Raw genomic sequence first — 23457 nt, 5'->3', positions numbered from 1 at the left:
GTGCCTGCGCGCAGGGCGGGCGCCAATCACAGGGCGCAGCCGGGAGCCGCTCTGCCGTGCCCTCCGCGAGCGCTCGGCGGCGCCGGCTAAGTCGTCGCGGGGAAGCCGAGGCTATGGGGAAACTGGTGGCGCTGGCCCTGCTGGGGGCCAGCCTGGCCCTATTCGGGGAGAGGCTAGTGGCGTTTCGGTGAGTTGGCATCTTGATGGGGGCGTCCTCACTACTCTTCTCTCCTTTTCCAAGTTAGATCAAGAACTGCCCGGTGCCACCCTCTTAGCGGATAGGAATGAGCAGCTTTGCAACCTCACTTTCAGTCCCACCCAGCAAACTCCCCTTGAAGAGCACTGAAGTGAAAAGTGAACTGACTGATTGCTTTTCCCGAGAAGGTAGGGCAGAAATGCCCCCATTTATTTTTTGAAAGAAATGCGTCCCCACTCCCAATTTCTAGGTCTTCCTCCACCTTCTGCTCTTGGAAAATCCAACTCTGTTGGGAGCACTGGGCTCAAGGGAGAGGATCAGGATGTTTATGACTCACTCGGCAACTTGCCCAAAACAAGGTAACGGGAGAGGAGTATTGGATTACAGAAGTCACCCCCAGATTGCAAGACCTAGCCAGAAAGTGGGGAAATGAAGGTAGAAACTGGCAGCTTGCAGGTATCACACCTTTCAAAATATAACATCTAGTGGAGCTGATGCCACCCCAGAAATATTTAAGGAAAGGAGTTATATTTAAGTTATATTTATATTTATATTTATATAGGTGGTGATGTTCGTCTCTCAGTGGATCTTGCATTATCTTTGGGATGCTTTGTTTTTTAATTTCTCTAAGTAGAGCTGGTCTCCTCAGAGGTTCACGGCTAGAATCTGCTGGGGAGCCTGACCCTTTCGCTAATACTTTCCAGCTTGAGTGTGTTTTTTGTTACATTTGGTCCCAGTGCACCCCAGTGAGAAAATCATTAAAAATGATAATTATAAAGTAGATCTAAGGCATGTTTTTTAAAGCGACAGTGAGAAATGACTAAGTAGCGTCTGAATATAGTTTAACAAAAATTAAAAATTATCCCAGGTATTTAGGATAATGTTTCACTGTGGAAACAAGAACACTATATTGAAAAATAATTTGCCTAGTAGTTGAAATTGTAGTCAGTTTAATGGATTTACATACTTGTAAAGTAAGTCAGCATAAAAATGTAAGCACTAATAAAGTTAAAGCAAAAGCTACATGGTTTAACTGACCCTATTGGATTTGGGGAAAGCAGATTGGGGGTTAGGGTCAAAAGGCAAGACTACATGGGATTAAGGAAGAAAGGGCAGCTTTATAATGGACAATGCTTTCAGAAATTAAATAATACCGTATTTTGTACATTTAACAATAACACTTAGCTATTCGTGCTGTTAAATAGTGTCACTGATTGGGGCAGCAAAATGTCCATGTATAATTGCATTTTAGTCCTTTTACAATCACTGGCTGATATAGGTGAATTACCCCCATAAATGTCCATGTGTGTAAATATATAAAAGGAGATGCCTACTTATCTGTAATATCAATCATCATCAGTATGCTAAATTCATAAGTGAAGAAGAGTTGACGAATATAAAAGTGATTAAAGGCCATGCTTTGATATTGATTTTAGATATTACTCATTAACCCGCTGTGGTTTTATCTTTTACAGACGAAAAGCTTATGCATATAGAGAAGTGGAGCCAGTAGAACCCCAGAACTGCCAAATTATTGAGGGGCTTGGTATGTATATGACAGTACCCGGAGGGACCAGCACCATTTCAAGGCCGCCATTCACTGGACTGAGCCTGCTAACTGATTTAATTCCCTCCTACTCCCTAAACTCTCCTCCTGGGGTCTCTGCCTTATATCCAATACCTCATTCCAAGGAGTTTTCTAATGTCAAAATTTGGGGCTTTTTTCAGTCTTTTCCCCTACAGATCTTTCTCCATTATTTGAGGATCGTAACTGACCACTCCGTGGCGAGGCCCTCTCTAAACTCTCCTCCTGTCCCCTGTCTGTTTTCTCTTGTCTCATTTTTTTCCTTTCTTCTCCCCTCCCCTTGATAACATTCCTAGCTTTAAAGATTACCACCTCCAAAATTTATCTGCAAGTACCAAGAGGAATAAGAACCCTTATTCTCAAGAACCTCAGAGAGTACTGGAATGTCTTTAAAAAAAGTAATTGAAACCCATAGCCAGATCCCCAATCTCTCAAACCACAGGCCTTCTTTTCCAGTCTGAAATCTACTTTACATTTCTGTCATTTCCTCCCTCACATCCCCACCCACAACCAACACTTACAGACATGTCCAAGGTGTGGTACCCCATTCTCAAAGAGTCAATTCAAAAACCACATTTGTTTTCCCCTCGTCCCTCACTGTTTCACATGAGACATGTTGGCATGTCCCTCATCTTTGCTACCCCACCACCCTTCCAATAGGGCTGATCTCAGCTACTTAGCACTTCTCTGACTACTGATTCAGGCCCCAAGGCTCCCATTCTCCCTGCTGTTGCTACCAAAAAAAAAATCCAGCTAGATTCTTTCACCATTCTGGAAATGGGTTCTTTCACTTTTCACCTTGGCTTGTGAAATTCTCTCCCCTGAGTCCTTCATTTCTTCTTGCTGAAATCAGCTGAAAATCCCTCTACCACCTATGAGCTCTCACAGCATTCTGAAACTGATTCACTTGCAACATCTACCTCGTGCTGTATTTTATTGCTTAATTTTACTGCTAGCAGGGACTGTTCTTTCTTTCACTCTCAGATTGCAAACTCCTAGGGTCAAGGGCTACGACTTTTCAGTACTCACAGGGTGACAAGATACATTATTGTGACAGAGTTAGCATGTTATTTTTCTTTACATACACTTAGAATAACAGCCCCTTTTGATTTTGGTTTTCTATCTTTTTCTCCCTCCTAATTTCATAAGTAGCTGGTCCTTATGCTCTCTTGTCTTAGAGAAGACTTCTGCTGCTGACTAGAGAGCAGAAAGAACTGAAGACAAACTCCTGACTGCCTTCCACTTTCAAAAGCCTGATTTCCTTTTAGGTATTCTGATGCAGAAAGGATAAGAATATATGGGTATTATCTTTTTTTAAGATTTATTTTATAATTTTTAAATAACAGGCACATTTGCCCCACTTCTTCACAACATTCTGGGTGAGGAGTCAGACCTCAAAAGGCACAGTTACATGGCTTGTTTAGGGAGGCTGAGTACTTTGTATTGTGTGCCCATCCTGAACACTGAAGTGGCAGAATTGTCTAAATTAAAGAGACTACATGGGCTTGACAGTGAGCAATTCCGTGGTAACTAGTGTAGAATAAATGTCATATGCGCTTGCCTAAATATTCTGCGTGGTTTTGAAACATTCCACCTATTATCTTTGTACAATTTTGGCAGGAAGAGACCCAGTAATGACTCAAATTGAATTTTCTTCCAGTTTGGTAAAATGCAGGCTCAGGGTCAGATTTAATTTGATTTAAAAAATAAGGAAATGTCACATTGGCTTACTGTTTTGTGGAGTAATATGCATATTTACTACATATGTCTCTTCAAAGATGTGAAACTTGCCAAGTAATTCAGAAGAGCATTTAGACAAGATGATTGCTAAAGTCTAGTCCCACTCTGAGGTTGTATAATTCAAATAGATTTCAGAAACTAAAATGGTGCTAATATTGTAAGACATTGATCAACAGTTTGATTATATAGATATTTTGAAGAGAAGAACTTAAATGATTGGAAGCTAGCTAAAGGAAATATTGTCATGTTATTTCTTTTATATAGTTACAAGAAGTAAATATTTACATTTTGTGTCTGGAGAACTAAACAAGTTAGAACAATCATGAATTATCTGTTAATAGGATAATACAGACATATATATGTATAGATATAGATATACACACTTTTTTAAATGCTGCCTTATCAAAGACTTGTCTAAGAATATTCTGTTGAGTCCTTTACAAACATTTGTATTATCCTCCTAACCAAACTGTAGGATGGGTGCTGCTGTAGGTACTTTGTATTTTTTTTAAAGATTTATTTATTTATGCATACAAGAGCTGGGGTACAGGCCAGGGGTGCAGGGAGTGAAAGGATTCACTAGAGACAGAGTGAGGAACAGAACAGGCAGATTGACTGAACTACACTGCTGAGGGGAGCAGCGGGTGAGTCAGTAGAGGTCTGCTGTGCCATGTGGGTAGCTCCCTGGCCGGGGATTGAACTCATGCTGCAGTGCCTGCAGACAGCTTCGTAGGTTGCATCTTAACCCCTTGCACTACCAGGGAGGCCCTGCTTTATGTACTTTGCAGATTAGGAAACTGACACACAGAGAATGAAGTCACTATCCCAGGAGTCTAGAACTAGAGTGATGGTCCTAGATAATGATCCAGAGCCATGTTCTTCTATGCCTTTGTGCACCCATTGCATTTCTTATCATTAATAACACGTTTATTGCAAATGCTTCAAGAAAAACTACTTTGCAAAAAAAAACAAAAAACAAAAACAAAATCTGAGGTGCAAAAGGCGAATATCAACACACAGGACTGACCCTAACAAGGCAGGCTGAATATTTAAATAAAGATCATGAATGAGACAACATTCAAGTACTCACATCATCCAACTATTTGATGACCGAAAGGCTTTATGAAGCAATGGGAAACCACCAAAGGATTTTAGCGGGTATGGTAGGCTGTAACAGAGCTGGGGGAAAATTCTGATTTGTGATTTTTTTTTTTCAAGATTTAGATTTTTGTGCTTAATTTTACTGGTGGAAGAAACCCTTTTTCCTTGCCTTCCTTAGAATTTTTTTTTTGATATATTTGAAGGATGAAGCAGTGCTAGACTTTAGAAATTGTACCACATAGATCTTTGTGTATTAAGCCAATCTCTTTTCCCAGGTTTTGTGAGTCAAGGATTATTTTAACCTTGAAGTTACTTGGCTACCTTTGCCATCTATTTAAAGCTGCACTTGAAATATGACTGTCTTGATTAGGTTTTCCCTGGGCAGGATCCTAAGCAGACAACCATCTACTTGGTGTCTCTATGTCTCTCCTCTTTTCTCTGTCCCTTCTTGTAGCTTATAAAACATGTTTCTAATTCATAATAGGTTCCATTTGTTTTCTTATCTGGCTGTCAGAACCTTCTCTCCAAGATGTGAAATGATGATAATATTGGCAGCAATGTTTCGGTGTGACCCTTTCTCAGGGTGCCTGTAGAGAATGATGGGAAGCCAAAGAAATGAAGTTATGTTCGGTAATAGCGTTGACAGGTTAAAAAGCAGTAGATGCCTATTCATTAGACTGATTTTAGACTTAGCTGTAGGGTATTGATGATAGTTGTACACAGGCTAATGTGTGTGTGGGGAGGACTCAGAGGAGCGTGTCCTGGGAATTCTTACTCCCATCGGTGCCACTGTTGCAAAGATGTGCTGCTTTTCTCCCGCGGGTGCAGCCAGTGTAGGCATGGGAGGGGCTCAGGAGACGCAGGAATTGTGTACCAGCAGCTGGTAGTTCTTTTCCACATCTGAATGCAAAACAAGCTTCCCTGTGCTATGGGTGAGACAAGACAAGCACAACACCTCTGAATATTGCCCACTCCTGTTGATGGTGCACGTGGAATGAATGCCCGACTGGAGAAAGAGCCAAGGGAAGACAGAGCTGGAGAATATCCACAGTCAGGACACTGGTGGCGTGGAGATTCAGGCGAAAGGAAACCAAGATAGTGTGTTCAAAGAGTCTGGAAGAACATCATGTTATGCCACACACAAAGAATGCTGAATCTTTCAGGTCATCAAGATAACCATTGTGAGACAAATCTTGGTTGACCTGGATGCTTAGAAAATTTTGATTAATTTTCAGGTCATTAGTTGGGGATTTGTTGCAACATTTAATGGAGTGAATATAATTCAATCTCTATTCTCTGATTTTTTGTCTATTTTTCATTAATCTGTGGGTTCAAATTTGCATTTTCTTTGCCTTATCCCACTTTCCTGCATTCTTCCCTGTCCCACCCAATTGTTTTGATACCAAGTAACCTATTACCCCAGGAAAACGTTCCCCACATGTTTACATAACTACATTACATAACTAAGTAATAGACTATCCCAAAACTTAGTAACATAAAATGGCAACAGTCTTTTTACTCATGAATTTGTAATTCTGACAGGACTCAGTGGAGATAGCTGCATCTCTGTGCCACCTGCAGCAGCATAAAAGGCTGTGAACTAAAAGTCACTGGAGACTCTATCAACATATTCATCTCTCCTCTCCCCTCCCCTCCGCTCCCCTCCTCTCCCATTCCTTTCCTTTCGCCTCCTCCCCTCACCTCCCAAGGTGCATGGCTCCAGAAGCAGCTATGGTTGTGGCTTTGCCTTGTATGACCCACAGGCTCAAGGGAAGAGAATACAGATACTGTTGCTTGATGGAGGAATATGATCTTTTCATTTTAAGAAGACTTTGTGATACATATTAATCCCAAAATATCTGTAAAATACAATTTGCCACACTAGTAACCATTGCCTTTACCCTCAGCCCTATCTGCTTGGGACCACTTCTCTCCTATATGAGGCACTTTTGCATTCTGTCCCCAGTCATAATTTATAATACACCTCTTTCCATAGAAAAGTGCTCAAGACCAACTTCAGAAAAATCTTAACTCTCAAATTCACTTATATCTTAATAGTCCATATTCAGACCATATCTTTATAGCAGAGAACAATTACTCAATTTCCCAATATGATTGGGTAATGATAGATTTTTAGGCCTCAACAGAAAGGTAGAAGAGGAGAAATGTTTGACTGAGAGGCCTTTAAGAGACGTTCCCACTGATGTTTTTCCAAGTGTTATCGCTCGATCGAGTGATCAGTCTTCCATGGGGAATAAAGCTGAATCTCTCAGGACATGGCCTGGAAGTTTTTATTTAAAGAATAAATGTAGGACATGAATTTATTTTATTGTTCACTGCCTTTTCCTCCTGAAAAATAGAGCTCTAAAAAGAAACTTAAATATTTAAGGCATCTGACTCAGGTTTTATTGTAGAGTAGCATGCTTGTGGGATTCCTAAAAGTTAATGTAGTTTCCCAGGTAAATAGTTGAAAAAGTGAATGCAGTTTTCAAAGGAAGTTTAGAGTTTCAATGGTGAGATTTATTTTTTAAGCCTTCATACATGCAACTTTCTGATCCTCCACTTCTTTTGCAGAAAATGGCTCTGAAGATATTGATATACTTCCTAGTGGGCTGGCTTTTATCTCTAGTGTGAGTATTTTCTATGCCCCTCAGATGCTCTTGTCAATAACTGTATAGACAGTACATTAATGTTACCGACTACATCTGCCAGATGGACCCCTACACACTTATACCACCTGCAGGTAAACCAGTCAACTCAAAAAAAAAGCCAAAAACAAGATTCTGGAAGGCTACTCAGGACACCACAGGCTTGCCTGCCCCATGGTGGGTAGCTCCCTGTGGGCAGTTACATCCTCAGTAGGGTCTCAATAAATGCATATTGATTTCCTTTCGATTCTAAGGCTAATCTCCAGATCTGTCCTGTTGCTGTTCATTCCCATTATTGCTCTGTCTGACTGAGCTTCAGCTTCTGTAGTATCTTCTCACTAACTAGTATTCCTCTCTTCAGGTCTGTCTGTTTTTGGAGCTTGGTAAATATTTGTGACCAAGATGTTAACCATATCACTTAATTCAAAACGCTGATCACTTTCCATCTTGGGCTCCCTGCCATTCCTTCTACCTCTTTCCAAGACAGGTAGAAAGGATATCCTGCATTTTATTCCCTAAAACCGCCTTCCCAGGCTTGTGATGATCAGGACGCTATGGGGGGTGGAATGCATGGACACTGGATTTCAAGAAATTAAGATGTATATGTTGTACAGGTGTTGAAAATTATCATGTATTTGTTAAATCAGTTGCAATTTGAAATGGGGTCTAGGATTTTGAAAAACTTGATTGACTATTTTCAGTGTGATTCTGCTTGTTGTAATTACATGTCTAATATTCCATTTTGGCCAATAAAATACCATGAAACATGTTTTTTTTAATTTGAATCTTTTTGGCCAAAAAGCAGGCACATGGAATAACCCTCAGTGGCCCTAAAATTCTAAATTATTAAGTATATACATTATAGTCAATGTCTCCTTTGGATTTTAAATGGCTGCTGGAGATGGTTTGTGTGGAGTTGGGTAGGTGAGAGGAATTTTATTTCTTTAATTTTCCTCCAAAACCAAAGATAAAGCAAAGCTATCTAGAACAGCTCTTTCTTTGTTGACTTAAGCTTTCTATTGTCCACTGTAGATTTTTAATGTTATACCAAAAAGACCTATAAAATGATTATGCTACAGCTAGAAGATTTCTTTGCTATTCAGAAATGATATTTGTAGTTGTACTATATTCTTCTTTTCTGTTTTCACTGGAATTAAAAGCACTGAATTATTACTACTCAGATTTTCATCACAAATAATTCCATGAGAAATGTGACAGTAAAGCTTTAAATAACAGAGCTCTTTTTGTAAGCTAACAACTCAGAGGCTAAGGATGATGTTGTTTACTCATTTTTAATCTTCCTGCACAGAAGTAAATTCAGTTCCTGTGCTTGCTTTCTTCTAATGCCCTTTCTTGCCATTCCTAGAATATGTGCGGAAGCTGCTGATTCAGAGGGAAGTTCTGTGCAATAGACAGTTTTAGTTTATTTCAAGGTGCCAAGCTGTAGTTTGCTTCCTTACCTTGCCTGCCAGATTACTCCCTTCTTCCCATGTTACCAGCTAACTCCTAAACTCTCCTTCTGGGTGAGGTGCCTTTCTGCAGGTCCCCCGCATTCTCTGAGCTTAGGCTCTTAGGTTTGCTGCCTCATCCTTGGATTTCAGCTCCATGAAGCCAGGACTGTAGAGTGTTCCTTACATGCTCAGCACTTAGTACACTGCCCAGCATACACAGGTGTCTGACTATTTGTGGAATGCACGTAGTAGTGACTGAGAACAGTAGAGACTTCAACGCCTGTCCACACATTCCTATAATCTGCGGGTGAAAATAAGATGCCTGCACCTCCAAGTGACTTTCACCATTTCCAATGGTGAATGGTATCAAAAGAATTGTTTACAATCATTTGCCACAAATTCCTACCCAAATTCCTTACACAGAAAACTAGGTGAGCAGTGAAGTAATTTATTATAAGTGTTTCATGCATCATGATAATTACTCTAAACCAGGATTGTTTGCCATACCTCACCCTTACCTACTTCCCTATTAGGTCATTTCCATTTCTAGATCAACCAGTCTTTCTACTAGCCAGCAGTGCCCACACATGCCCACAAATTGCCAAGGTATTTGCTGTGAGCTTGTGAGCTGCCTTCCTGAACAATCTTCACTAATGGGAGTGAGAAAGGAAGATTTTTGATAAAATTGAAGAATTACAGTAGCAGACAAGAGGAATCAAGAAATTCACATTGAATGAAATCGTTAGAGTAATTGGAGGTAAAATAATCCATTGACAATAAAGAGGAAAAAGGCATATACTCTGGGAAATAATGAGAGAAATTTAGACTAGATACTTGGAGAGATGCAATAGATGACTGGTAAGAATGATCAAAAATATTACTAAACAATATTGAGCATTTGGTTGAAGGTGAGATGACAATTGTGGTGGAGTTTTTCAACCTGATCTTAGACTACCCCTATGTAGGAGCCAGACCTCATTTGATGAATGAGGTGAACAACATCTCGTTCAGCAGCGCCAGGTGTCTAGGGGAAGTCAGGTTTCCATAAGATTTAGGAATAGAGAGACTAGTCTAAGAAAAATTTAATGTAGGTGTGGTTGTTCAGAGCTGAAGATTGACTCCCTTGGCATGCAGGAGTGGGGCAGAGGCAGTGGAAAGACCAACAACTGTATTATGAGTGTGTGTGTGTGTGTTTAAAAGAAAGAGCTGAGAGGAGATAGAGAAGGTAGGAATAAAAGAATTTGACTATAAATGGAAATGAGGGTACATGAAAAGACACAATATTATTGATAAGATATATATCAGAAGGATGGGGTAGGGATACAGGAAGAAAGTGGGTTGAGTCTTGTAACTGGTCTAGATTAAACCACTCCCCGGGTTTGAGACCACAGCCTGGGATGCAGGAAAGACCCAGTACATCAGGATGTTTATTATTGACTGATCAATACCTAGTACTTCCAGTAGAGCCACTGTCCAAGTTATAAATGTGAACTTTTTGAACTACTTGAAGAAATTAAATCAGGTCCAAATTTTCAGACATACCTATAGGAGCAAAGTAGGTCAAAAATAGTCAACTCTATGTTAATTTTTGGTTGATACTATTTACCACCACATAACATAATGTAAGAATAGGAGCAATACAATGAAATCATGCACCGTGCACCCTTTCTCTCTGATTCAAGGAAGCTTATTATAGAATGTCAAGACTAAAGAATCTTAGCAATTGTACATAAGTTGACTCATTCTATGTATAAGGAACCCAAGGCACAGGCAGGCCAGGGGACTTACACAAAGTAACACAGCCTAATTTCCTGCATGACACTTTTTAGCTTAACCCTTCTCTCTACATTCAACTGAATATAGGTTCTTCCCATATTCCCATTCCCAATAGCTTCCATGACATTAGTTGTCCCTCATATTGGATAATGACAACAGCTGACAGAGTGAAAAATCCCAGAAATCTGAAAGAAATAGAGTACTCTGAACATTTTGTTAGCCTTTGAGATTCTAGCTTCCATATGAAAACGTTTTGATAAGTATATGTATGCATTCTCTCTCAGTCTCTCTCTCTTTTTTCAGGGGTTAAAATATCCAGGCATGCCAAGCTTTGCTCCTGATGAACCAGGACAAATCTTCTTGATTGATATGAATGAACAAAATGTAAGGGCCCAGGCACTACCTATCAGTGGTGGTTTTGACAAAGCATCATTTAATCCACACGGGATTAGTACTTTCATCAACAAAGGTAAAGCCTGAATACATAAGAATGAAGGGAAAATGAGGGAAATATAAACCAGTCACCCCAACTACTGAATTGAATGTGAAGTGAGGAAGATGCTATTTTATCAGAATGATGGATGTGTATTTGTAAGATAATAACCATGCATCAATATATTTTTAAAGAGTACAATTAAAGAAGGAAAAATAAAATGTGATCATGCTTTTCATCCTAACCCTTTTTCTTCTCACTTGACCATCACAAATAGTTTGGATATTGGACTCAGAAATCTACTGTATAAACTGCAGGCTCTTTGAAAATAATTGTGTGACATTAAAAAACACAACACAAATGAAAATAATAGATAATTATACTTTGTCAATATTTAAAACTTCCAACGACATCATCAAGAAAGTAAAAATATAATCTAGAGAATGAGAGAAAAGACTCACAAATCATGTATCTGATAAGAAGCTTACATATAAAATATATAAACAATTCATACAACTCAACGACAGAAAGACCAATATCCCAATTTAAAAAATTGTACAAAGGATCTTGAATATCTCCAAAAAGATATACAAATGGCCGGTAAAGACATGAAAAGATACTCAACACTCTTAGTCATTTGAGAAATGCAAATCAAGGCCACAATGAGGTACTACTTCACACTCACTTGGATGAGCATAATAAAGACAGACAATAACAAAGGTTGGCAAGCATGTAGAGAAATTGAAACCTTCCCAGTTTGCTAGCAGGATTGGAAAGCTGTTTGGCAGTTCCTCAAAATGTTAAATATAAGTACTCTATAATCCAGGATCTCTACTCCTTGGTGTATACCTAAGAGAGTTGAGAACATAGGTCCATACCAACACATATACAGAAATGTTCATAGAAACATTATTCCTAATATCTAAGTGAAAATAACTCAAATTTCCATAAACTAATGAATGCATTAACAGAGCTATTTATACAATGGAATGTCATTTGGCTACAACACAGATGAACTTTGTATACATTATCTTAAGGCAAAGAATTCAGACACTAAGGCCACACATTGCAGCATTCCATTTATAGAAAGTGTCCAAAATAGGCAAATTCCTAAGACAAAAAAATAGATTAGTGATTCACAAGGGCTGGAAGGGGGTGGGAATAGAGACTGGCAGTTAGTGGGTGTGGGGTTTCTTGTTGGGGTGTTGGGGTGAGGAAAATCTTCTGGAACCAGTTAGTATGGTTGCACAACTCTGTGATTAGCTAGAAACCACTAAACTGTACATTTTTAAGTGTGAATTTATGGCATATGTATTATATCTCAAGAAATCTGTTCTAAAAAATAGTTATTAATATAAATGCTTTAAAATGACAATTTCAAATATTATTTTGTGCTTATTCATTGTTCTTAATTTCAGCCTAATTTAATTCTTAAATATTGTAGGTCTAGTGTGGGTACATATAAAGCATGCAGAAAAATAAGAACAGTGAAACCTCACTAATAGTAATTACATGAAGGGAAGCAGGATTGGAAGTGTTGGAACTTAACATTTTTAAACAAATGTTGTTTTGATTCTTCCAAATGCATACTGGAGTTACAATGTGTTGTTAAGTATAAGTTTTCTGGATTGTGTTTAATGAATAAAAAAGACAGATTAATAATTGTTTCAAAACGTATCCAAAACATCTTTGGTCCGTACCACTATAGACTTGCTCATTTTAAAACAAATGGGTACCTTTTAAAATGTTGCAATAATATTTTATTAAGTGGGGTAAATATGCCACCGATTTCTTATAATATACTGTGTACTGCATAGCAAGACCCATTTTAAAAGATAATTGTACCCAACAATTTTGTATTAGGTTAGAGTTTACAAAGCATGTTCATATATAATTCATTTATTTCTATAATAAAATGCTAGGTCCAATTTTGATACTTCCCTTCTCTCCACTCCATTCCATCAACTCATTACTACATCCTGTCCTATTCAGCCCTCAAACAAGTTGTTCACCTCGGTCCAGCCTCACCACCACCATTCCAGTCCAAGTCCCCAATATGTCTTTACCAGATAACGCTGTGCCTCCTGCAAAGCAAATTCCCTATAATACCACCTTAACCCATTTCATATGTATATGTCACTTCTCATGCAAATGAAATCACGTGACTTCCTTCTCAAAATCCTCCATATTGTTCCCATTACTGTAAAGATAAACTCCAGATCTCAATATGGCCTGAGTTTAGGTACTACCCCTACACATTCTGGCATCTGGGCACTCACTGTAGCCTTACTGAACACCACTATCCCCCTGATTCTCTGAATCAGCCACACTGGATTTTAGTTCTATAAAATGCACATACCTCAGGGTCTTTGCATCTGCATTGCCTCTGCACAGAATGTCTCTGTGACTTCTAGCTTAGCATGAAGGCCCAGCTTAATGTCAACTTCTTAAGGAAGTTTTCCCATCCTCTTGTTTCAAGGTATGAACCTTACTATATATATTCTCAATGTACTTCTTTTTAGTATGCTCTATAGTAAGTGCTTTCTCATCTGTAGATCTAAGCATAACTGTTAATCCTATGAAGAATGCATCACCCCACTCCAGTATTCTTTCATTTACTTATTATTTCCTCCGTTTTCTTCTCTAAAGTTAATTACCATGAAAGCTATGTGACCTGTTCCCTGCTGAATTGTAGGATACTGTCCTAGAATGGTATCTGCTATATAGAAGGGATTCTGTGAACTTGTATTAAATGAACAGATGAATGAGCTCTGCGAAAGAGGCAGGAAAAATATGAATTCTCAATTTTACAGATGGATAAATGGACTTTAGAAAAATGCAGTGAAGTGTGACTTTATGTCTGTAATTAATAAATGGCAGTTTCAGAACTAGAACCCAGGTAGTCTTACTTCTAATCCTGTGTCATTTACTTAGGTAAAATTAGGATTCCCAGTTTAATTTTACAATGCATAAGGCACCACATTTTTGTCTGACATGCAAGCAAGAACATAGTGCTTCGCTGGAGAATGTACAATGAGTGATCTGATGAACTTGAAGCTATTTTATTGCATGGGATGGCATTAGAACTATTTTTGCTTTGTTTTCGGGAATGGAGTTTGGTTTTGTTTCTTTTTTGAGATGGGACCAGTTTACATATTAACCCACAGGCATATAATCAGGCTTGCATAAACTGAGTATATTATGAATGACAATTATGTGTTAGCATCTCCCTTCATTATGTATCTAATGTATAAGACCAAAACATTACACATAGAAATAGAGATGGAATGAGTAGAGAATAAAAATAATCTCAAAGGACATATCTTAAACAGAAGCAATGGCTCAGTAGAATATTAAAGAAGGAGAAAGGCCAATCAGAACAAATAAAGGTCATGCTGTGTCCCACAAGTGTGTCTGGCTGAAGGGCTGGGTAGGGGTTAGAATTCATCTTGGATTCAGCTTTTGAAGCCCCAGGCCCTGCACAGAGCTTTGTAAGACTAAAAACCAAAGGTTCATCTTTGAGGAAGTACTTTTCCTTAATTTACGCAAAGGTGCCGGTGTGCTTCAGGGGCCATGAGTATCAACAATCTCTGCATCTAATGGCCGGGGATGATGCATCTCTGCATCTCCACCACGAGCTTGGAAACCATATAAAGGAAAGGCACAGAGGAGATGAACACAGAGCAGTTCCCAGGGAGGTGCATGGAGTCAGACCCTTTCAAAGTCCAGAACTCATCTGACCTAGAGCTCCTGATAAGTCAGATGACAGTGCTCTGAGAAGCCAGGTTACTACCCCACAAGTTCACATCCCAACATAAAAATAGATCAGTGTACATTCTTGAGATGGGCAATGCTCAGAATTGGCTAGTCTGTTTTCTCTTGCATTCATATTTACATTCCAGGTCCACTGGGCTCACTAAATTGTGCTATTGCAACCTGAGGTAGCTGACTTGTGACAGCAGTTCATTCTCTAGCTGGGAAGTGTTGCTTATTTTAAGATATTTATACAGCCCTTGTATTTCTTGATCTTGTGTGGGCATTTCTCACAGGGAAGCATTCTCAGCAAAACTTTGTTTGCTTGCCCTTCTTCTCATGTTGAAGGGCCACCCTGGGAAACCACATCGTGTTTATGCTTCATTGTAGTTCTGTATCTTCCTCCTAGGGAAGTATGTAGGCGATGATGAAGAGACCATTGCAGGAACCCATGTGCTTGGGTCTTCCACTTGGTAGTTGGTGAAATTGCTGACACATCATTTATCTTCTAAGCCTCAATTTCCTCAGTAAAGTATATATACTGGCATTTTCCTTACTTACCTATCAGATGGATCATATGCAAGATATATGAGAAAAATCCCTGGAAGTGACTTAAGTTCTATACCAAGTCTAATAATAGTTGCAATAGAAGTAAACTTCTTGGAACTGTTGTCTTTTTTCCACTGTAGACAATACTGTGTATCTTTATGTTGTGAATCATCCCCACATGGATTCCACTGTGGAGATATTTAAATTTGAGGAACAGCCACGTTCTCTCATATATCTGAAAACCATAAAACACGAACTGCTCAAAAGGTATGGAATTAAAGTATTTTACACTTCTATTTATTGTGTACCTCTGCTGTGTGCTTTGTTTTCTTTGGTTCAGCAGGCTTTCTTAAACTTGTTTTATAACATTTTTTCTAAAGTTTTCTAAAGGTTCCCATGGCGACATTGCCTAGCACCTCACCAGAAATTGCTGTATTCAGTATTGAATATCCTTATATTCTCCAGCTTTTCTGAAAGCATTTTAATCCTATAAAGGTGCTCAATTTGATTCCCAGCTCTAATTCCATCCTCCCTAGCACAGCAACTCAATCCCTAGTATCGGGCTCTCTTTTTACACCCACAGCCTTTTCAAGTTGTCCTGGCAGGTTGTCCCCTGACAGCCACACCCACAGGGTATTATAACAGACTTCCAGACGGGCCATACCTTTGCTTAATCAGAGCTTTAAAAAAGAAATTGAAAAGGCCTGTGAGCACATGTTTTAAAAAAATCACATTTATTAAGCATTGACTATGTGGCAGGCACTATGCCAAACTAATTTAATTTTCATAATGGCCTTTAGTTACAGGCATGAGTAAACTGAAACTTAGAGAAGTTTTGGATTAAGTAATTGACTAAGTTACATAACTTGTAAGTGGCAGAACCAGGTGTAAACCTAGATCCATCTGAATTCAAAGCTGGGTTTGGTTTTGCAATGACGGACATTAAGAAAAAAATAGTAAGTTTTTTAATGGCTAGGTTACTTGTTTCAGACTATAACTTACAGTGAAGAATTTGTCTCTCATTAAGTTGCTTGTTACTTAAGGAAAACATGGTGCATCACATACTTGTTCTTAAAATCTTCCATCTGGCATTTGTTTGTGTTGCTGTTTAGAGTAAATAAACTTTCTATGGAAATAAAAAAAATCTTCCATCTGAAGCCACACCCATCACTTCATTTCATTGGCCAAAGCAAATCATATGGCTGTGACACAACATCAAGGACATGGAGAAGTCTAATCTAGAAGGAGCAGAAGCAGAACTCTTAGCGACCTCCACTATGGCCACTATAGAAACCATTATTAACATTACAAATCAAAGATTTGGAGTGTGAGGTTTATTTGTATATTTATTTGATTTTGTTGACGTCTATGAAAGGGAAGAATGAGAAAATAGCAAATGGCTAAAAGAAAATTCATCAGGGCAATGAAAAATCTTGTACCTTCTGTGAAAGTCTTTAATCCATAGTAGTACATGTCTACATTTTCAAATTAATGAACACATTGATCTTTGAGATATAATGGTTTTTGGCGACAGTCAGGATATTTAACTATTCCATATTTTAATTCTCTCTCTTACTCTTTCCCTCTCTCTCTTTTACTCTGTTCCTCTTTCTCTCTCTCTCTCTCTCTAGTGTGAATGACATAGTAGTTCTTGGACCAGAACAGTTCTATGCCACCAGAGATCACTATTTTACCAACTTCTTCCTGTCGCTGATAGAGGTGATTATGGATCTTCATTGGAGTTATGTTCTTTTCTACAGTCCAAGCGAAGTCAAAGTGGTGGCCAAAGGATTTAGTTCTGCCAATGGGATCACAGTGTCACCAGATAAGAAGTAAGATCTTCTATAATTTTTGCCCTGGATAGTTTAATCAACACATTCCCCTAAGTGGTATTATTTCTTTAGGTGTAAGTAGGAAGGCTCAGGTGTGACCAGATTTCACATTATGATTTTTTTTTTTTTGCTCTTATTATTTTTTTCTCTTATTTTTTTTTTTTTGGATTTTTTTATTGAGGTAACTTTGGTTTACATCATTGTTTATATTTTGGAAGTACAGCTCTTCCCTCTGCCCTTTTTTTTTTTTTAAGATTTATTTATTTATACAAGAACTGGGGTACAGGCCAGATGTGTGAGAGGGTGAGAGGATTCACCACAGACAGAGCAGGGAGCAGCCAAAAACACTGCTGAGGGAAACAGTGGGCAAGACAGGAGAGGTCTGCTACACCATGTGGGTATGTCCCAGGCTGGCCAGGAATTGAACCTGCACTGCAGAGGCTGAGGACAGCTTCACGGTGCTGTGCTCAATCCACTGTGCCATGGGGGAGGACCCCCTCTGCCCCTTTCAGGTGTTGTTACCTTAGTGTTCCCACCACCAAATCACCCATGCATAGTCCATTGTGCTCCCTCTCCACTTTGTCCTTGCCCTTCGCTCCTGTGAATGTCTCGGTTCTACAGTCAGCTTTCAAGAGTTAGTTTTTGAGTTTGGTTTTATCTGACTCTTTGCTTGGTTTCTCTATATTCCACATATTAGTGACATCATCCAGTATTTGTCTTAAGGGAAACTTTTGTCCCTTGCACTTCAGGTTCCCACCAATAAAATGAAGGATTTGGACCCATTCTTATAAGATTCTTGTTCCAGATTCTTTCATGATTCCAAAAACTCATTTATCTACCACATTAAAAAGAAATGTGTAAAACCTCTATCCCTAATAAAGCTAGAAAATCTTTAACCATTTACACCAAGTTCTTATAAGAGGAGAGACCCAATTTCAATTGAGCATTGCAGTCATGTAAGTTTCAGACTTCTGATATCCTAAAGAGTAGACTTTTCTATGAGAAAACACTATTTTAAGCAGCATAAAATTTTATGAGAAACACTCTTTTAAAGTATCTTAAAATGGAAAATTTTCAAAAAAGTAAAGTTCCATGAATATTAATATGTAAATCTAGAGTGATAAGTAGAGATTATCCCTGCGGAAAACAACTCTTAAGTGCCCTTTGTCTTTAAAAAAATGATTGCAATCGAGCTTCATGGTCATCTGATAGTTCTTTTCAAGCACTAGTTTTTGAAAGAATAGACTCTTTTGGCTTTATAAGAGATTTACTTACCTCGATTCAATTTAAATTAAATAAATAAATAAATCATGACTCCTAAGTAATGAGACAGAGGCTATATGTCATCTAGAAACACCAATTTCATTACTTTATCGTCATATCTCATATGCAAAGCTTATTTGAAGCAATTCAATAATATTAAAAATTCTACTCTATTTTCTCCTGGTACTGTGCTTTTGAAAGACATTGCTGTAGTACTTTCAACTACTATGAATTTTTATGCCTCTTCTTGAAAATAATAGTTAGCATTGTCTCCACACTACTTGTTTAAATGAAAATGTTATTTACTTCAAAGGTATATCTATGTAGCAGATGTAATGGCTCATAACATTCATGTAATGAAGAAACATGATAACTGGGATTTAACTCCACTGAAGGTAAAGTGTTCTATACTGCCTGCACAGCATGACCTCTTACATTGGTTTCTACACTTGACCTAGGAATTTGTTCCTGAATGAAGGAAACATGGCTATTTTAAAATAATGTCAATAGACTATGTTTGCACTTCTAAAATTTGTTAGGAAAACCCCTTATAAAGGCCAATTTCAGAAACCAGAAGTAGTTGGTGGGAGGGAAAAAGAGGGAAGAACTTTGAAACAATGTCTTCACTACTATCCCTTTGTTGGCAGGTAATACAGTTAAGCACTTTAGTGGATAACTTAACTGTTGATCGTGTCACGGGAGATATTTTGGCTGGATGCCATCCTAATGCCATGAAACTTCTGAGCTATAACCCTGAGGATCCTCCAGGGTCAGAAGTAAGTTCCTATTATTTTCTCAGCTCACAGGTAACGCTGCACGAACAACTGATTGAAGTCACTTAGGAAAATTTAGCAGGTCACATTGCATATTCTAGAAGTGCACAAATTCTACACATGGAAGGAGCAGATAGTTTGGCAGGATAGGGAAAGATGGACTGTTATCCCTCCCAGGCCACCAGATGCCAACTTCACATCAGCACTAGATGACATAAAAACTTTTCAAAGACTGTACTTATTATTGGGAATAATGGGAAAATCAGCTTGATCATTCATACTGACCCAGATCGATGTAGGCTCTGAGCAGACCCTATAGTTAGGCAAATGGAGAATCATGCATGAAACCATCTTTTTCCTCATAATGCAAGATGAAACTCATGTAAAAGGGCCTGAATTACTGTAATTTTGAGGCAAAGTTAGTTTCTACTTACAGATTCTAATATATGTGGTGATGCTAAGAATGTCTCATTTTAAAGATGTTATTCAAAAATCTCTTCTAAGAAAATAACAATTCATTGAATTTTATATAATATTAAAAACAATAGTATAAGGTGTTGCATTTTCTATGACATTGGGTTTAAAAATAAAATGATCTCTACTAAATTCAAATGTATATATAAATTCTTGGTATACATGAGAGATTTTTCCACAAAAATGTATTGAGCACTTAACAATGTACCAGACTTTTTTCTAGTGCTTAAGATATATTGGAAAACAAACCCCACAAAGATCTCTGCTCTTAATGAGGAGGGACAGACGATGGACAAAAGGTATAAGAAATAAGTAAATATATAGTTGGGCCTCCCCTGGTGGCGCAGGTGGTTGAACACCACGCTATGAGGCTGTCTACAGCCTCTGCAGCACCGGTTCGATTTCAGCCATCCGGCAAGGGTCCTACATGGCACAGCAGACCTCTCCTGTCACGCCCGCTGCTCCCCTCAGAGTGTATTTCGTCAGTCTGCCTGTTCTGTTTCCTGCTCTGTCTCTGGTGAATGCTCTCACCTGCCCACGCATCTGGCCTGTACCCTGGTTCTTGTATAAATAAATAAATAAATCTTAAAAAAAATATATATATATATAGTAATTTGAAGGTGTAAGTTCTATTGAGGGGGAAAAATACAGCAGTTTAAAGGGGACCAAGAATGTGATGAACAGGGGGATGGACAGGTTCTACTATTAAATACAGAGATCAGCAAAGACTCATTGAAAAGGTAATATTTGAAAAAAGACAAAATGTTTGAATCTAGATTTGGGCAACTGGGAATTTTGAAATTCAAGCCCTAGTCTGGTAATTAGTCCGGTAAATTAGTACAGTTATTTTTTTCTTCCAATATTGGTCTTTTTTTTTTTAAAGATTTATTTATTTATTTTATTTATACAAGCACTGGGTACAGTCAGAAGTGTGGGAGGGTGAGAGAATTCAACAGAGCCAGAGGGGAGAGTAGAGCAGGCAGACTGATGGATGAAGTACACTGCTGAGGGGAGCAGTGGGTGGCAGGAGAGGTCTGCACGCCATGTGGGACCCTTGCCCAGTGGCCGGGGATCGAATCGCGCTACAGAGGCTGTGGGCAGCTTCGCAACCCAGCACTCAACCACTGTGCCACCAGGGAGGCCCCCAATATTGGTCTTATATAGTTAAAAAAACATAACACTTTTCTCTTAATAACAAAATTTTAGTCATAGTTTCTTTAAAAAAATTCACCAGGGATTAGTATCTAAGATATATGAAGAACTCATCCAACTTAACAACAAAAATCAGCCCAGTTAATAAATGGGCAGAATATCTGAATAGACACTTTTCCAAAGAAGCTGTACAGATGACCAAAACATATCAAAAAATAATCATCATTTCTAATAAGGAAATGCAAATCAAAACCACAATTCTCACATCTGTGGGAATGGCATACATCAAAAAGACTCCTAACAAGAAGTGTTGGAGAGGATGTGGAGAAAAATACAGTGTTGATGAGAATGCAAATTGATGCATTAATCCATTTTGGAAAGCTGCCTGGGCCTTTCTTAAAAAAATAAAAATAGAAATATCACAGGCTCCAACTTCTGGGTACTAAATCAAAGTGAATGATTAAAGCAAAACAAAAATAAGCTAGTGAACATTGATAACCAAACTAAGGTTAGCAGAGATGAAGGGGTTAAGGAAAGGTTGAAGCAGGGAATAAAGCATGGTGGTGGGCATTTTGTTGTTGCTTTGTTTATTTTTGTTGTTTTCTTCAGAAATAATAAAATAATAAAAAAATAAGTCAAGTGTCACCTTAAATATGCACACACATACCATTCATACATACATACTTAAAAACACTAAAAAATGTAAAAGAAACAAAAAGTTCATTATGAACCTTGAAATTAAGGAATTGCTACTTTAAGCTAGCAGGCTGCCCTTGGCAGATAAGTGCTTCCAGAAACGATAGATTTAACATCTGCATATGCCCAACAACCGTGTTTGCTTTCAGAGCATGAAAATATAGTCCACACACTGATTTGAAAATTGCTTAGGATCCTTCTCCTGTCTCCATCTTCAAGTTTAATCATTTGTTTATTTTGGAATTGAGTTCTTTCTTCACAATCACCAACACTCTTTACTTTTGGCTGAGTCTAATGTTTTCTATGTGAGATCCAAGTGTGAGCATTTTTTTATAACAAACCTGAGAAGAAGTCTAAGGGTCTCCCTTAAGATCAAAAAAAAGAAACTCAACTAAATTCTATTCTAACAAGAGATGTCAATATGGACCCATGACTCATGAATTTCAAATAGATTTTTCTTTAGTTTCTCTTATGTTCTGTTTGAGTAAACTTCATGCAGGCTATTTGGAAAACAGAGTGCTTATATATTTACTAATTATCAAAGTAAAGTTACGCTAATCCTGGAGATCAATAACAGTATTAGGAATTGAAATGTCAGATTGAATGCCAAAGTATGCATTATTATGCTTCCTAGTCATTTTACTTGGGTTGGGGGGCGGAGGTCTATTCCAAATTTAACGATTATTATCCTACTGGTTACCAGGTCAGGTTGACTGGCTAAAGGACTGTCCCTTCATCATTTCTTCCTTGGTTTCCCTCCCCAGGCTGTAGGCCCAGACAAGGGTAAGGCCTTTCCCACAGAGGGAGAAACACTGCTCAAGAATATAAGAGCATACACTGGTTCTTATTTCCCTCCATAGGTGATGCCCAAACTAATAAAGGAATTTAGCTAATCTAAGATAACTAGTCCACCTGACTACTTATATATCCTTAAGACATTAGTGCTTTCATCACAAGAAAACCAAGATTAAAGATATATAGATTTTAGCTTATTGATTTCTGAGAAATATATTAGTCTTAAGCATTTTGGAAGGAACACATGATGTGAACAACTGGTCAGATAGCGTACTAACGAATGATCTTTTCTCACCAGGTACTTCGCATCCAGAAGGTTTTGTCTAAGCATCCCAAGATCAACACCCTGTATGCCAATAATGGCTCTGTGCTTCAGGGCAGCACTGTAGCTTCTCTGTACCAGAACAAACTTCTCATAGGCACCATATTTCATAAAACTCTGTATTGTGAGCTCTAGACTCCAGATAGTCCAAAAAGTCTGCATGCTGGGTAGAGACCAACCCCTGATTGTATGATAAATGGAACTGTAAGTAAATAACAACTACCAACAAAAGTGTGCCTGGCTTTTCCTAAGTAGAAGCCGAGACATTACATAATATCCACCAAATTGCAAGTCAAGTTAGTAACAGTCCAACAAGAAGCCAAACCTCTCAATTTTTTTTTTTTGTCTTGCAACCCTAATGTTTTTTTCCCTCTTTTGGGGATGGTAAATAAAATTACTTGCCCCCCAATGCATCCAAGTTACAATGACTAAGTATAAGATGAATAGTCACAATAAATACTCAGTAAAAGAAAGGAAGAATGGAATACACTCAGTAGTCAGTCACTGGTCCATGAGTAATGAGATTATTCCTTTGGAGAGGAATCGAGAAGGTTCCCAGCCTTGGCAGGGGTGCACTTTCCCACGTCCTGCAGGATTCCACATTTTGCCCTGTGTTGTCCATTATGCTTTAAGGTCACAGCTGAGGTGACTTTTGGAAAAACTATGTAACTTTAGTAGCCTGCTTCCTACAGGTGTAGATTGGAAAGACTACAGACATTTTCAAGACAGGCTTTTAGTTGCTTTGAAATGTAAATATGTTAGAAATCTGATAGACTTCTGGTTCTGTTTGTTTGCAGTCAATACCATGAGCCAACAACATCCAGGTTTCTCTTTTGGAGCATTTTTTTTTAAACCTGCTTTACTTCCTGGTTTCCACATCTACCCATTTCTCTCTCTGTCATTTAAATGCTATCTCTT

The 23457-nt window shown here is 38.3% G+C and overlaps 1 protein-coding gene across 3 annotated transcripts; it reads left to right on the top strand.

The window, feature by feature from the left end:
• The first annotated feature begins 47 nt into the window (after positions 1-47).
• Positions 48-22686, top strand: PON3 (paraoxonase 3). 3 transcript variants are annotated; one of them, XM_037508128.2, is made up of 9 exons: positions 48-187; positions 1672-1742; positions 7197-7252; positions 10801-10966; positions 15373-15499; positions 16864-17064; positions 18641-18722; positions 18975-19103; positions 22516-22686. In XM_037508128.2, exons 1-9 carry the CDS (start codon positions 114-116, stop codon positions 22672-22674), a joined length of 1065 nt encoding a protein of 354 aa, XP_037364025.1. In that variant the 5' UTR covers positions 48-113; the 3' UTR covers positions 22675-22686. The 3 variants fall into 3 exon arrangements, with proteins under 3 accessions (XP_037364025.1, XP_054548338.1, XP_037364024.1); XM_054692363.1 differs by lacking the exon at positions 48-187 and adding an exon at positions 391-555 and having other exon boundaries at positions 16993-17064; XM_037508127.1 differs by lacking the exon at positions 48-187 and adding an exon at positions 391-555.
• The last annotated feature ends 771 nt before the right edge of the window (positions 22687-23457 follow it).

The sequence above is a fragment of the Talpa occidentalis genome, unplaced genomic scaffold (assembly GCF_014898055.3).
Source record: "Talpa occidentalis isolate TD23 unplaced genomic scaffold, MPIMG_talOcc4v2.1, whole genome shotgun sequence".
Classification (NCBI taxonomy): domain Eukaryota; kingdom Metazoa; phylum Chordata; class Mammalia; order Eulipotyphla; family Talpidae; genus Talpa; species Talpa occidentalis.
This window is presented reverse-complemented; position numbering and strand designations above follow the sequence as displayed.